Below are 15,032 nucleotides of genomic sequence, written 5' to 3'. Positions count from 1 at the left end.
TGGTTCTTAAGTTTATTTATTTAATGTTTTAGTAATTTCTATACCCAAGATGGGGCTTGAACTCACAACCTCAAGATCAAGAGTTGCATGCTCTTTGGACTGAATTAGCCAGGTGCTCCTAGGTGTGTGTGTATGTGTTTTATTTTTTAATTTTTTAAGTTTATTTATTTATTTTGAGGGAGACAGAGTGCAAGTGGGGGAGGGGTAGAGAGAGAAGGAGAATCTCAAGCAGGCTTTATGCAGTCAGTGCACAGAGCCCAATGTGGGGTGTGAATTCATGAAACCATGCAATCATGACCTGAGTGGAAATCAAGAGTCAGGTGCTCAACCGACTGAGCCATCCAGCTACCCCCTAGGTAGATGTGTGTGTATGTGTGCATGTGTTTAAATTAACTTATATGGATCTAACTTAAAATTGATAAACTCCCCCAATGTTTATAGCAGCACTAACAACAATAGCCAAATTATGGAAAGAGCCCAAATATCCATCTACTGATGAATGGATAAGTAAGATTTGGTATATATATATATATATATACACACACACACAATGGAATATTACTTGATCAAAAGGAATGAAATCTTGCCATTTTCCACAATGTGGATGGAACTAGAATAATTATGCTAAGTGAAATAAATCAGTCAGAGAAATACAAATATATGATTTCACTCGTGTGGAATTTAAGAAATAAAATATATGAACATAGGGAAAGGGAAGGAAAAATAAGATAAAAACAAAGAGGGAGGCAAACCATAAGAGATGTTTAAATACAGAGAACAAACTGAGGGTTGCTCAAGGGGGTGTAGGGTAGGGGGATGGGGATAGCGGGGCACTTGTGATGAGCACTGGGTATTATATGTAAGTGGAGAATCACTAAATTCTATTCCTGAAGCCATTATTATACTATATGTCAACTAACTTGGATTTAAATAAAAGAAAATTTTTTTTTAAGTTTTGGGGATCTAATATTCAACATAGAGACCAGAGTTAATAACATTCTACTGTATATTTGAAATTTGTTAGGAGAGTAGATTTTCACACACACAAAGGTAGCTATGGGAGGTGATAGATGTATTCATGTACTTGATAGTGGTAATCACTTCACAATGTATAATTAAATCATCACATTTTACACTTTAAAAAAATGATAAACTCTAGTAAGGTATCTCCTCAGTGCCTCTTCCATGCTTAGTTTTGTGTTTATAATTTGCATATTGAGTTAATTCATGTTTCCATTAATTTTTTTTTCTTTAGTTAACATTATTTATACATACTTCTCCATAACTTTGCTACTATAACTTGGATATTTCTCATCCTTTCTGGGCTTCAGTTTCTCTTTCTGTAAAATGATGCAGTTGTGCTATTATTTAATAGCCAAATTTTTCCAACTCTAATAATCTGTGACAAAAGAATATTTATTACCTGCAGGCAAATAATGGCATCAATGACACAGGAGTCTTCTTTGGAGAAGAAGTTTACTTCAAAACATGGATGCTACTTAATGGGCCATAACTTTCCTGTTGTTCATGAGTCAGCATGAAAAATACCTCCAGAGAAGGCTAAGTAGGTCAGATTTATCTAAGAAGACAGCTGTGTAATCCTGTATCCCTCTCCAACCCCATGGCACTGCAGATACATGCTTCTGGCTTTTTGAACAACAGTCAAATAGCATTACCCACTTTGTAAAGTCCACAAGATCACAACTTGAAAATCAAGCTGGCCTTCAAAAAGTTTCAGTACGAGAACAAAATAGAGCTGTTTTTTTTTTTAATAATGGTCCACAGCAATTTTCCTCTTTTAAGTCACTTTCATTGATTGTGTGATACTGGTTATTGTGGGAAAGACTTTTAGTAAAAAAGTAAGATAGTTTAAAAATTAGCAATAAGAAAAAAAATAGTAAAAAAGTTTGTACCATGACTTTTTATTAAACTTGTTTCATGAAACCTGTTTCATGTTCATCAATGTTTGCTTGTTTTCCATTCTAAGTCATGAGAGGACTTAAAAATACATATTGTAAATAAATAGGCCAATGACAGAATATTCATTTAAAAACAAACTTTGAAGGTGCAGTTACTGTCTCCTTGGGCTCTGGCAAGTATTTTTTGACAGAAGACAGCCCCTTAACACAGAGGAGGATCTTCAGAGCTCAAGGGGAAATACAAACCTAGAGAAATAAAACGAAGAAAAAAAAAAAAAGACTCATTAGGATGGGACTGGAGATCCTTGCTACAGAAAGGGAGATGCTGGCAGGGAACACGGGAAAAAGACAAGGAACTGAGAAAATACTGGGGTCTTGAAGTTGGATAAGGCAAAGTGACTTTTTCCTGGGGAGAAAAGGATCCATGATTGATTTAGTTCTTCTTTGGCATCCCTCCTGCTATTTTGACCACTGCTTTGCCATTGTCTAGACTGTAAGGCACCAGAAACAATTAAATAGAGGATCAATGTAAACAGACAGGTGTGCCCCAGTCACTTCTCCTTATTCTACACTGCTCAAATTCTCTGAATTTCACACGAACTACTCTGGAAGCAGCAAACTAGTTAAAAAAAAACCTTAAGACTGCCAATACCTCCAGCTTATGCAAAGCGATTCTTGAATAAAACCTTTGTTTGTGGTACCGTTGGCAAAGGCATGATATTAAACTTAAACGGGATCTCAGATATTAGACGTACTTTTTGGTTATAGGCATAAAATAATGGGGCTAGAAAATACATTTTCAGGTATTATGTATATTACCCAGTTAATGTTAGAAACAGGCAACCGACCTCGACCTCAACCATGTTTCCGAGGAGGCTGGCTGAATTTTGCAGTATGAATCCTAAGGGAGTATTTGCAGGGTCTTTGCAGCTATAAATGCCCTAGTCTTGAAGAGGCTTCCCCACCTGTCACAACCTGGGCCGTCTCCTCGGAGGCTGCCAGGCGCACCACCGCCACGCCTCGCTGAGGTCAGCCTCTCGGGTCTTGGGAGAGCTCTTTTTATTTTAAATTACAGACTTTGCAGCCACCGGATATCCTCGCTGCATAACTGGCAGTAGCCATGTGGCTGCACTAGCGTTTCCTGACAACCACTGCATTATTTCCACTAATATCCTGTCTGAGGCCTCTGGCCCGGCGACTCCTCACTCCCACCCCCGCCCCCCCAACACCGCCCTCCTCCCTCGTGGGTAATAACCCGACTGTGCCAGCGTGCCCAAACAAAGAGGAAACCACCCGAAAGTTCCTCAAATCGCACTTGGCGACAGTGGCCTGGTAGTCTCTCCCGACAGCTCTAAGAGACCCCGTCACAGCCGCAGACAGTGCCTGGGGACCGCAGATTTGGGAAGGACGCCGCGGGGCGCTGTGGGGCGGGCCCGCAGCCGTGTGGTCCGCGCCCGGGCGGGGCGCCCAGGGCCGCAGCATTCGCATTGTCCACGTTCCCCCGCGCCCCGCCGCGTTCAGTCCCTCCCTATCTGTGGCGCACACGCGCGCAGAGCGAGCGGCGCGCCCGGGGCCGGAGCTGCAGCAGCTGCGGCGGCGGCGGCGGCGGCAGCGGCGGCGGCTGCGGCGGGGGCGGGGCGGGGGCGGGGGCGGCGCGGGGCGGGGCGGGGCGGGGCGGGGCGGTGCGGGGGCGGGCCCGGGGCGAGGCAGCCCCGGCGCCAGCGAGCGAACAGCGAGCGCGGCGAGCACCCGAGAGGAGCGCGAGCACCAGCATGGCGGGGCTCCGACGCCCGCAGCCGGGCTGCTACTGCCGCACCGCCGCGGCCGTGAACCTCCTGCTGGGCGTCTTCCAGGTCCTCCTGCCCTGCTGTCGTCCGGGAGGGGCTCAGGGACAAGGTCAGCCTTGCGCCGCTGTGCTCGCTCTCCTTCTCCACCCCGCCCCCCCTTCTCTTTCTTTTAGGGAACTGCTGAAATCTATAAGAGGGCGAGGGGAGGAAGGGGAAAGGGGCAGGAGGAGGAAGGAAAGCGGTTGCAATTCTCGGCTGATAACATTTTCTAACCACAGCGTCCCCTCCCGCGCCCCCCGCCCTCAGACAAACGGAAAGCTGGGCAGTCGCGGAGCTTGGGGACAGCGGCGCGGACCGCTAGCCGCACGCGCCCGGGAGCCTTTGTGCGCGGGCCCCGGGCGCCCCGGGCGCAGCCCCCGCTTTGTGTGGCGCGCGCTGGGGCCCCGCCGCGGCCCGGCTTCCTGCAGCTTTGTTCCTCGAGCTCGGCCGCCCTGGACCCATCCTGCAGACGCCAGCCCCAGATGCTGCGGGATGCGGAGCGCCGAGCGGCCCGCCGGGTGGCTATCCCCCTGCGTCCCCCCCACCCCGCCCAGCACAAGAACCCCGACCTTGCACGCTCCCTACTCTCTGTCAGAGGGGTCGCCCGCTTGCACCCCGTCCATTGTGTTCTTGTCCTCGGGTGGCCTCCGCTTGGAGAAGGAAAGGGTGACTTGTTTTGGTGAGGCGAGTGCACGGGGGCATGATAGGGAAACAGGAAGCGTTTCTTTTCCGTGCATTAAAATGCGGTGTATTTTTTGGTGTTCGTGCAGCGATTGAGCCCTTGCAGAACGTGGTGGAGCTGTGGCAGGCAGAAGAAGGGGAACTCCTGCTGCCCACTCAGGTGAGGACGACCAGGTGACAGGGCTGGTGTGGGTGTGCGAGGGAGGACAGGCCGTCGGCCCCCCAGCGGCACAGGCGCTCGGGCCACTTTGCAAGGCAAATAAACGGTCGGGCCGAGCCTGAACACCTGGCAGCGGTGGCCTTCCCAGCCTCCTCCCGCGCCATGTGACAGGGCGTGAGTCACGCCCGCCCCAAGTTCAGGAGGTGGGAGCCCAGGCCACCTCAGCAGGGCCGAGGCCAGCGGCAGCCTTGTGGAGGGGAAGGGCGGGCCCCTCGGCGGGCTGTAGACCTGGGTGCTCGAGGGACGTGTGCCCTGTTCCCTAATTGAACTGGAGCTGTGTGTGCCTGAGGACAACAGGGATATTGATTTCACAAGTGTTAGTGAGTGGCACTTGCCATTAGCGTTAAGTAGCTTTGCGATGAAGATGTGACTTTAAAAGATTGTAGTCTTGGATTTTTTCCAAGGGCCTTTAATTCGTGTTAGATACACCCTCTTAACAACTTGAATTTCAGGTTTTGGGGGTTTCTCCCCCATATGATACAATGATTGCACGTGGAAAAATAATTACTAGCATTTCATTGAGAATATGTGGCATCATACGTAGATACGGTCCTGCAAAGCATTGTGTGAAGGTTTAATTTTAACATTTGAGTGCAGATGTACACATTTTAATATATTGTTGACTGCTTTACAGCAGCAGCAGTAGTGACCCCAAGTACTGTTTTTTGGGGGGTGTTCAATTATAAGGGAATATTCAGCTTGCGTGTGGTAGTTTTTAAGATGTTCATTAATTCCCACATTGGTGACAGCACTTGATTCTATGTTGTCTCTGGTGGCTGTTTGGAAAAACAGGATGTCTAGCTATAAGTTCCCTGAAGAACTGTGCTGTTTTACATTTCAGTTTCTCCCTCCTATGTGAAGCATTAGAGTGCTGGTTTTGAGATATTCAGAATATTCCCCTTTACCAGGGCTAATGAATAACAGCTTCAAGGCGGAGAGGTGATTTTTAGAGGAAAATTTTCTTGGACCTTCCCTGAAGGCCTGCAAGCTGAATGAGACCAGTCCTTTGAGAAGAAGCCTTATCGGGATGGGGAGCAAATAGTCTGTCCTTCTCCTAAAAGTCTATTCCCAAATGGATTTTTTTTCTGATTACAAATAACAGATGTGTATTGGGAGGGTTTGGAAAATACATAAAGATGAAAAGAACTAAATAGAAATTGTTCATGATTGTACTGAAAGATCCACATTTAAAATTTGACGTTTTTACTTTTTAAAAATAGTTATATTTGTGTATCTCAGTGGTGTTCAAAAGCAGCATTAACGACATTGTGGGGTGGAGAATTCTGTGTTGTGGGGGCTATAGGATGTCAAGCAGTGAGAGCATCTCTGTCTTTACCCACTAGATGCCAGTGGCACTTTCTCCTCCCTCTTCCCCCCAGTTGTGAGAGCTAAAAATGTCCCCAGACATTGCAAAATGTCCCTGGGGAGCAAAATTGCCCGGGTTGAGAAGCACTGGTGTATATCCATATGCATTTGCATTTTTACTCAATTGTAGCCTGTACCCTCTTACTGGTTAGTGTTGGAAGCCAACCCAGACAGAAAGGAAAGTAAATTATAGACTCTGATTTGTTGGAGCATTAGTTGAAGATTTAGTCACTGTGCTCAGAGATGGAAATGTCAAGGCCTGTGATAGGATTAATGATATTATTTATAGCCATGAAAGTTATTTTATAAAAGTCTTAATTTTTGGTTTTGTTTTGTTTACATGGATAATACAGTTTGCTTTGGTAAAAAAAAGTCACAATTTAGAAGCTGTCTTTCTGCTCTACTCAGTATAGAAGCATTTATAACTAAACTATTTTAATCAAAGCTATAATGAAAGTGAAACTGGTGTTCAAAATAATTTTCTAAATACTTCGTTTCTGTCTATATGTGTATCTTTTAGAGACTGTTTTACCCTGCACATACCTGGGTGGGGGTGAGGATATATATGGATCTATATTATTTATCTAAACTGCATGTTTATATGCATATCTCTCTAAACTGCATATATATAATATATACACATATAAACTGCAGTGAGTTCTGAAGACAGTTATTTTTAGAGAATTCTCTTCAAAGTATTTTGACTCCCCCCCCCCCCCAAAAAAAAAGCTCCCTCGTGTGTCATGGAGTCAGCTGAAAAGAGAGTATTTATAGGTGTTTTTTAAATTTGAGGGTTTCTTCTTAATTAATTTCTAGGTTGGGTTCCTTTCACTCAGAAGACTCCGAGGCAGCTTCAGAAGCTAAGATTTGTCAGTGATAGGTGAAATGGGAACACCAGAAGATGTGGCATTACAGAATTGAATATTAACATTTACCACCACTAGTTATTTATAGTTATTTATTTTGGAAATGTTTTCTGGTGATTGGGTCATCTTTTTTTTTTTTTTCCTTTTTCTAATGGGTCTTTAAGTGATCAAGAACTAGAAGAGTGCATCATTAATAAAAACAAATATAACAATTGAATTGGTATCATCTTCCAAATTCTGTCCAGCGTTCCAGGATTTGACTCCCGGTTCCATCCCTTTTCACCCCTCGTCCTCAGTTTCTTCACCTGCAAAATGGGGGTAATAGCAGTGTTGATCTCAGAGGATTTTGAGAGGATTAAAAGTATCTTGAACTTAGTAAGCTCTTCATGTATGTTACCTATTATTTTGTCAGTATCTCAGCTGACTCCTAGATTTGGTCTCTGGAGAGCATGGGACAGCTTTCCTACTTTGAAGGGCTTGAACCAGTGCAGATAACTCAGTCCTGTATGTTCTCTGCAGTTGTATAGATACATAATATTTTTCATATCTTTTTGTTAGATGCTGTTTTATGTGGTAGGATATTTTGGTGTAGGAACATAAAAAACTCTATCCCTGGTGATGAGAAGGAAGAAAAAAAAACGCGATTTTATTCTTAGATTTACAGAATTTTCCCCCTCTTCTGGCTTTACCCCTCCTTCAACACACTGAATCCAAAGTGGTGATGGTTAGGAACCAAAAAATGTTTTCATTAGCTTATTATCAAGAAGAAATTGCCAGTGTGCCAAGAATACTGCTTTGTGCACCTTCCTACTTCGCCTTCAAGTAAAAATCCCGCTGATCCCCTTGACCTGCTCTGGCCCTCGGGGCCTTCCGCAATCTAACATCGTGTGTTGCTCCAGTCAGTCATCTAGGATGCTCGCTACAGTCTGACCCTTGGCAGAGGAGGCCCCACTCCTCCATTGAATGGAAGGACGAATGCTGTTGCCCTGCTGTTCCCAAAGAGCCAGTCTTTCTAGACTTCTAACTAGGCAGCAGCACTGTCATTTCTCTCCTTTTGAGTTTCTTAGGTGTCTGCAGTTTTTCCTTTGCCTTGGGGGTGCCTTCTTGCCCTAACTGGATTTCCCATAAGAGGGTTTGGGCTTTTGAGCTTGGTGGGCCCATTGTGGCCCCATGGTTCTGCATACAGAAGGCATTCAGTGGCTAGCCCATGAGTTCTTCCTAGGGGAGGAGAGGCAGTTACCAGTGTGTTGTCCTGTTTATGTTAGTTTCGAAGACGGCAGGTGTAATGCCTTAAGCTTTGATTTCCTATTATTGTGTTGTTGTCGTTGTTTTGTATCAGTTCTAGTAGAAAGAAGGGAATCTAGAATTTGTTCTAATGCATTCAGCCTTTGCTGAGAAGAGAAGTCTCGCTCCTAACCCCCCCTAGCTAGGTTTGGGACACAGACATTAGTGCTGAGTGACAACAGCTGTTACCTGATACAGAATCATGTTGGTCTGTTTGTGGGGGGTAGGGGAGGTGGGCTCAGTGCTTTTCTGGCCTTGTTTGTTCATCTAGCAGACGCTTAGCATGGGCCTGACCCAGTTAGGCCCCTGGGATACAGTGATGAATAAGAAAGAGTCTCTGCCTTTAAAAAACTCATGTCTTACCCCTTTAGTCTGAGGGTATAGATAACGGAAACTAGTAGAAAGTGAAACGGGAAGTGGTACATTGAATATCTGAATTCTTTATTATCTCAGGTACTGTGTTATGTAATAGCATCTTGCTCCAGTCAGTGAATCATTGACTGGTATTTAGAAATCTTTTTGTCATAGAGATTTATTTTGGGCTTAATCTACTTCCACTATCAACATAAAAAAAATAATAGCTGACATGGGTTGAATACCACTGGCATTGTTTAAGCACTTTATGAGTTATTAATACTCATGGTAATACCTGAAAAACTGTGAAGTGTTATGACTTGATTTTTACAGATGAGGAAATTGAGGCCCAGAGTCATTAAATAATTTGCCCAAGGCTATATGAAAGCAGGAGTGGTGTGATTTGAACCCAGGTGGTGTTTAGGGTTAAAGCCTGTGCTCTGTGTGAGTTTTAGCAGTCTGACCAGGAAAAGTGTCGTGATAAAGTTCCTGTGTCTGAGAGAGATACTTTCATGTTCTGTTTTGAGTTAGAAAAATTTGCTTAATGAAGTCTTTAAAAATAATCAATAGTCATATCCGCTAGTATTTTTTACATTTTTGCTTAAAAATTTTTTTTATTGGGGCACCTGGGTGGCTCAGTCAGTTAAGCGTCTGACTTTGGCCTAGATCATGATCTAACTGTTCTGGAGTTCAAGCCCTCCATCGGGCTCTGTGCTGACAGCTCAGAGCCTCGAGCCTGTTTCAGATTCTGTGTCTCCCTTTCTCTCTCTCTCTGCCCCTCATCTGCTGACACTCTGTCTCTCTCTCTCTGTCTCACAAAAATAAATAAACATTAAAAACATTTTTTTAAAAAGCATTAAAACTTTTTATTGGGGCATAATTGACATACAACATTATATTAGTTTCAGGTGTACAACATAACAGTAAGTCTAGTTACCATCTGTCACCATACACAATTATAAAAACATTTTTTTTTGTCTTGTGATAAGAACTTTTTTAAGGTTTACTCTGAATAACTTTCAAATATGCAGTGCAGTATTATTAACTAGCCATCATGCTGTACATTACATCCCCAGAGACTCACTTATTTTATTACTGGAAGTTTGTACCTTTTGACCTTCTTCACCCGTTTTGCACCCCACCCCCTGCCAGCAATTACCAGTCTATTGTCTGTATCTATGAATTTGGTATTTGTTTTTGTTTTTTAAATTCTGTATTTGAGAATGACCATAAAGTATTTGTCTTTCTCTGTTTGACTTATTTCACTTAGCATGATGCCGTAACAGTCCATCCGTGTTGTCACAAGTGGTGCAATTTTGTGTGTGTGTTTTTTTAATGGCTGAATAGTATTTCATTATGTATACATACGTATGTATATATATTTGTATGCATGTACACATATATCTGCATACACACACAAACCACCACATCATTATCCATTCATCTATCAATGGATAGATGTTTACATGTCTTGGCTATTATAAATAATGCTGTTGGGTATAGATACTTTTTCAAATTAGTGTTTCCGTTTTCTTCAGATCGATACCCAGAAGGGCAATTGTTAGATCAATTTTTAATTTTTTGAGCAATTTCCATCCGGTTCTCCACAGTGGCTGCACCAGTTGGCATTTCCACCAACAGAGCAGGAGGGTTCTCTTTTCTCCACATCCTCACCAACAGTTTTTATTTCTTGTCTTTTTGATAGTGGCCATTCTAGCAGGTGTAAGGTATATATCCATTAGCATTTAAGAACCAGCTAGACGGTACTTAGCTCTGCAGACGTTTGTTGAGTGTGTCCTGTGGGCCAAGCACTGGTCTATGTGCTGTGGGTGTCACGTTGAACAAAAACTACCGCCCTTGTGGAGCTTCCAGTCTACAGGAGGCATATAGATAGTAAATAAGGAGTAGAATAAATTGTCACTTATTTAGTCTGTTAGGAAGGCATCAGTGCTTTGTGGTGGCAGACTGGAGAAGATTCAGGTGATGGGAACTGGAGTTTTAATTTAAGTCAAGGTAGATCCCTTTGAGAAGGGATATATTTGACATTTGAACCAACCCTTGAAAGCAGGGGGAGATTTAGAATAGCTAGTGCAAGGGCCCTGAGGCACTGCTAAAGGATGGGGTGGGGGAATTACAGGATTTGGTTCCTGCCCTTTGAGAGCCTGGTGGTGTTGGGGAGATAAGGCTGGTAATACCCTGAGATAACATTCAAGTGCTGAAATGTAGGAACTGAGAGGAGAGAGGAAGAACAGTGTGTATTGGAGGGGTCTGTTAAAGCTTAAGGGTGGGAGGGCACTTGGAGAGCTGCATTAGCAAAGGTGTGAATGGGGCCTTGTCTAGACCCTTACATGGGTGACAGTTCAGTGTTTTTAAAGTCGATGCTTTGAATTGGAGCCCAGAGCGCTTGATGAAGTGTGGCTATAGAGATTGAGATGGCTATGGCAAAGTCAATTGACAGTTGCTCAGTTACAGGTTAAGGAGCTTGGAGTACATCTGACTAGCAGTTAGGGAGTCGTGGAAGGCTCTCGAGCAGAGATTAACGCAATGACATTGGATGCTGGGTCCATACCATGCGGGTGGTAAGTCATGATTGATGGTGAAGAAAATTGGTCTTGCAGTGGCACACGGGATGGGTTGGAGACAGCAGTCTGTTTTTTGTTTTTTGTTCTTTTTTTGGTAATGTTTTTATTTATTATTTTGAGAGGGAGGGAGAGAGAGAGAGAGAGAGAGAGGGAGAGAATGAGTGGGGGAGGGGCAGAGAGAGGGAGACACAGAATCTGAAGCAGGCTCCAGGATCCAAACTGTCAGCACAGAGCCTGACGCAGGGCTCAAACCCATGGACTGCGAGATCATGACCTGAGCTGAAATCGGACGCTTCACTGACTGAGCCACCCAGGTGCCCCTGGAGGCAGCAGTCTTAAACAGAGGAAGAAGCCCTGTGTGTGGTAGTAATGGAGGCCTGGGGTGCTGATAGTATGGGCTGATTTGCTGGCAGAAGGGATGGAGAAGAAAGGACAGGTCTGTACCCTATTTCAGATGAGTGGGTAGGTCTTTATGCCTGGAGGCGAAGGAAGGAGAGCAGTGTAAGATGACCTTAAGGTTTGCCATGAGTCAAGGAGGATGTTGGTATCCTTGACAGAAAGAGGCGCGTTAGAACAGAAACCACTTGGCAGGGGCCCCTGATGTTGATAAGTAAGTGTTGGTTGTAACTATTTCTGGGGAGACAAAATGCATATGTCCTGGAGGCATTTGCCAGTAGGGCTGAAGCTGTAAATGAATCCATCCTCCAAGTATTGTGGAGTATTTGCCATCTGTTGGCCATGGCTTGGTGCAGTGCTCACCAGAATCTCAGGAGTCTTGCTCTCGGGAAGGATAGGCATTCCCTGAGTATCCACACGTGTGATTGAGTGAGGCATGGGGGCTGGCACTGGGGATTTGGGCCCTATGGTTCGAATTGGTGTAGGGAGTGGCAGTGACAGGGAGGAAGAGGGCAATGAGGCAGTAAGTGCCGAGAGCCAAGGGTTAGAGAGAAGCTGGAGGACCAGGAAGGCTTGGTATTCCTGAAGCCAGCAATGGTGAGCTTCGGGAAAGAATGGTCAACATCGTGTCCGTCCGGCAGGTTACGTGTGGTATCTAATCCGATCTGCCCTTGTGTTTTGGTTTCACGTGCCTTTTCTTTTTACCCTCTTGTTATATGACATGTAGTTAGATTTTAGCCTGGTAAGTCTGGGAGAGGATTTTGGAAGTGCTTTTGAGTGTGATGTTTATACTATTTATAAAATTGATCAGCCTTTTTTATGTTGATGTCAAAATACGTCGGATATCCATTTGGGGGATTGTGAGCTAACCGATCCATTTCCTATATTGTTAAACTTTATTTTGTGTGACTTTTGTGTAACTTAAATGTTTTTTTTTTTAAATGTTTATTTATTTTTGAGAGAGACAGAGAGAGACAGAGCATGAGCAGGGGAGGGGCAGAGAGAGAGAGGGAGACAGAATCTGAAGCAGGCTCCAGGCTCTGAGCTGTCCGCACAGAGCCTGATGTGGGGCTCGAACTCACAAACTGTGAGATCATGACCTGAGCCGAAGTCAGACGCTTAACTGACTGAGCCACCCAGGTGCCTCTGTGTAACTTAAATGTTAAAAGGCTCTTGGAGAGAAGAGATGTCAAACTAATTTTGAGATTATGTAGGTTGTGGTTTTAAATGAGGATCTTTACTTAAAATATCTAAGGGATCACTTGGCTGTTCATGGCTTTTAGTGGTGTCATTACTAGTGTTATTCTTTCAGTAGATACTGAATGCCTGCTGTGTATCAGGCACTGTTTTTTGATATTCGTTACAAGGTTATTACCTGTGTTTAATTTGAAGAACTGTTTCTTTTGGAGATTTTTGTGTTGTTTTGAAATAACTGTTAAACCATGTTCTTTTATCAATAGGGTGATTCTGAAGAGGATATGGAGGAACATTCTCAAGAGCAGAGGTAAGAAAAACAACAGGAGCAAATACCTGCATGCTGAATATTGCTGCTCACTTTGGATGCTGTCAAAGTCTTGGTATATGTACAGCTATGTTTATGTGTTTGACATATCTGTAATATACCTTTTTCTTTGGCATTTGGGGTATCTGTACTCTCTGATAATTCATATGACTTTGTTTTAAAATAAGGTTGTATAGAAAGCTGTTAGAAACACCCCCCTGCCCCCCCCACCCCCCCACCCCACACACACTCTCACATGCACTCTCAACTTCACATTTTTCGTGGCATGCTTATGCTGTCCTCTTGCTCACAAATATCTGTTGAGCATCAGGCACAGAGCTGGGTGCTGGGCATAAAACAGTGAACAAAACCTGTGTTGCATATAGTGGTGTAGTTAGACATTACTGTAAATAAAACAAAATATTGCTATTATAACGACCAAGAATTAGATTGTTATAGTATAATGAAGAAGAAGGGGTGGTCAGGTGAGGCCCCTCTTAGGAGGTTACATTTAAGCTAAAGTCTGGAGGATGTGGAGGAATGGCCGTGCAGCAAACAGAGGGAATGTACCATAGGCAGTGGGAATGGCAGGTGCAAAGGCCCTGAGGTAGGAAGCACTGGCAGCATTCCAGGAACTTGGAGAAGGCTTGGGTGGTTTGTGGGATAGTGAGGTGAGGTAGGACCCTAGAAAACACATTAAGGAGGTTGGGTTTTGTTTTTTTAAGGGTGGTATGGTTTGTTGAAGGATTTAAAGCAGGGGCTAGCAAATTGAAAGGTGTAAACTACATTTTTAAGAGAATACTTTGGTCATGGTACAGTCTCGGTCACTTGTCCAACTGAGATGTCTGGTCCCTTGGAGGTGCATGGAGACTCTAAGTGGTACCTGGGCACAGGGATAACTTCCAAGGAATCAGCTTTTAGATCCCACTGTCCTATAGTCTCCTGAAATTGACCTGAGGTTGTGAGTTATCCTTTTTCACCTCTTCTTTTGTAATCTCTCTTCTCCACTTTACAAAGGAAAGGCATACTTCTTACCCAGCCCCAGTCTTATGAGTACTTCATCTTGGGCAATCAGAGGTGTGGCTTTGAAATGCTGATATTGGTTAGGAGAACCAGTTAACTCTGATTAGATGACAAATTCTTTTGTAACTCTGGTGGCTTTTGAATCTTTCAACAAAATTTAAGGACATAATCAAATTGGCAGTTGATAGATGATCAAAAATTATTTTTTTTAATGTTTATTTTTGAGAGAGAGAGACAGAAAGAGTATGAGTGGGGGAGGGCAGTGAGAGAAGGAGACACAGAATCTGAAGCAGGCCCCAGGCTCCGAGCTGTCAGCACAGAGCCCAAGGTGGGGCTCGAACCCACAAGCCTCAAGATCATGACCTGAGCCGAAGTCGGACACTTAACCAACTGAGCCCCCCAGGTGCCTCAAAAGTTATTTTTAATCATAGATCACTGTGATTTTTGGATAAACACTGAGGGTGTTTAGAGAATATAGGGACAGTGCTATAACAATGCTTCTTCCATTCACATCTGTTTATGTAAACAAGCTTTTTCAGTGCTTATATTAAATATAATATTTACATGAACCAATGATAGGGGGTAAGACACTCATCCATTTCATTAAAGGATGCATTTTCAGTAAATTTGTCTCTTTATGTTTAATTTCCTATCAAAATTTATAAAATTTGTTGATCAGTTTTGTACTAGTAAAAATTGTAATGGTAACTCAATTCAGAAGAAAAAAATATTTAACACTTGAATCCTGTGGTCACAGGAATGTTTTTTAAAAAGCCTATTTCAATGTATACCCATAGTTTTGTTGCACAAGTATTTGAACATAAAGATGTATGTATTAGGTTAAAATTGGAGGGAATATCCAGCTATTCAGGAATGCTTATAGATGTGTTTTTAAAAAATGGGCGATGATAGGGCTCCTGGCTGGCTCAGTTGGCAGAGGGTGTGACTCTTGATCTTGGGGTCATGAGTTTGAGGCCCACGTTGGGTGTAGAGATTACTTAAAAAAATGGATGAT

At 43.7% G+C, this 15,032-nt stretch overlaps 1 protein-coding gene across 3 annotated transcripts in view; it reads left to right on the top strand.

Moving 5' to 3' along the window:
* The first annotated feature begins 3,649 nt into the window (after window positions 1–3,649).
* Window positions 3,650–15,032, top strand: part of TMEM131L (transmembrane 131 like) — a 169,796-nt gene continuing 158,413 nt past the window's right edge. For all 3 annotated transcript variants that reach the window (XM_047855382.1, XM_047855381.1, XM_047855380.1), the window contains exons 1-3: window positions 3,650–3,815; window positions 4,516–4,586; window positions 12,954–12,997. In XM_047855382.1, the coding sequence (XP_047711338.1) occupies window positions 3,692–3,815; window positions 4,516–4,586; window positions 12,954–12,997 (239 nt within the window). In that variant the 5' untranslated portion in view covers window positions 3,650–3,691. The remainder of the gene's footprint in view (window positions 3,816–4,515; window positions 4,587–12,953; window positions 12,998–15,032) is intronic.

Source organism: Prionailurus viverrinus, chromosome B1, assembly GCF_022837055.1.
Source record: "Prionailurus viverrinus isolate Anna chromosome B1, UM_Priviv_1.0, whole genome shotgun sequence".
Classification (NCBI taxonomy): Eukaryota; Metazoa; Chordata; class Mammalia; order Carnivora; family Felidae; genus Prionailurus; species Prionailurus viverrinus.
This window is presented reverse-complemented; position numbering and strand designations above follow the sequence as displayed.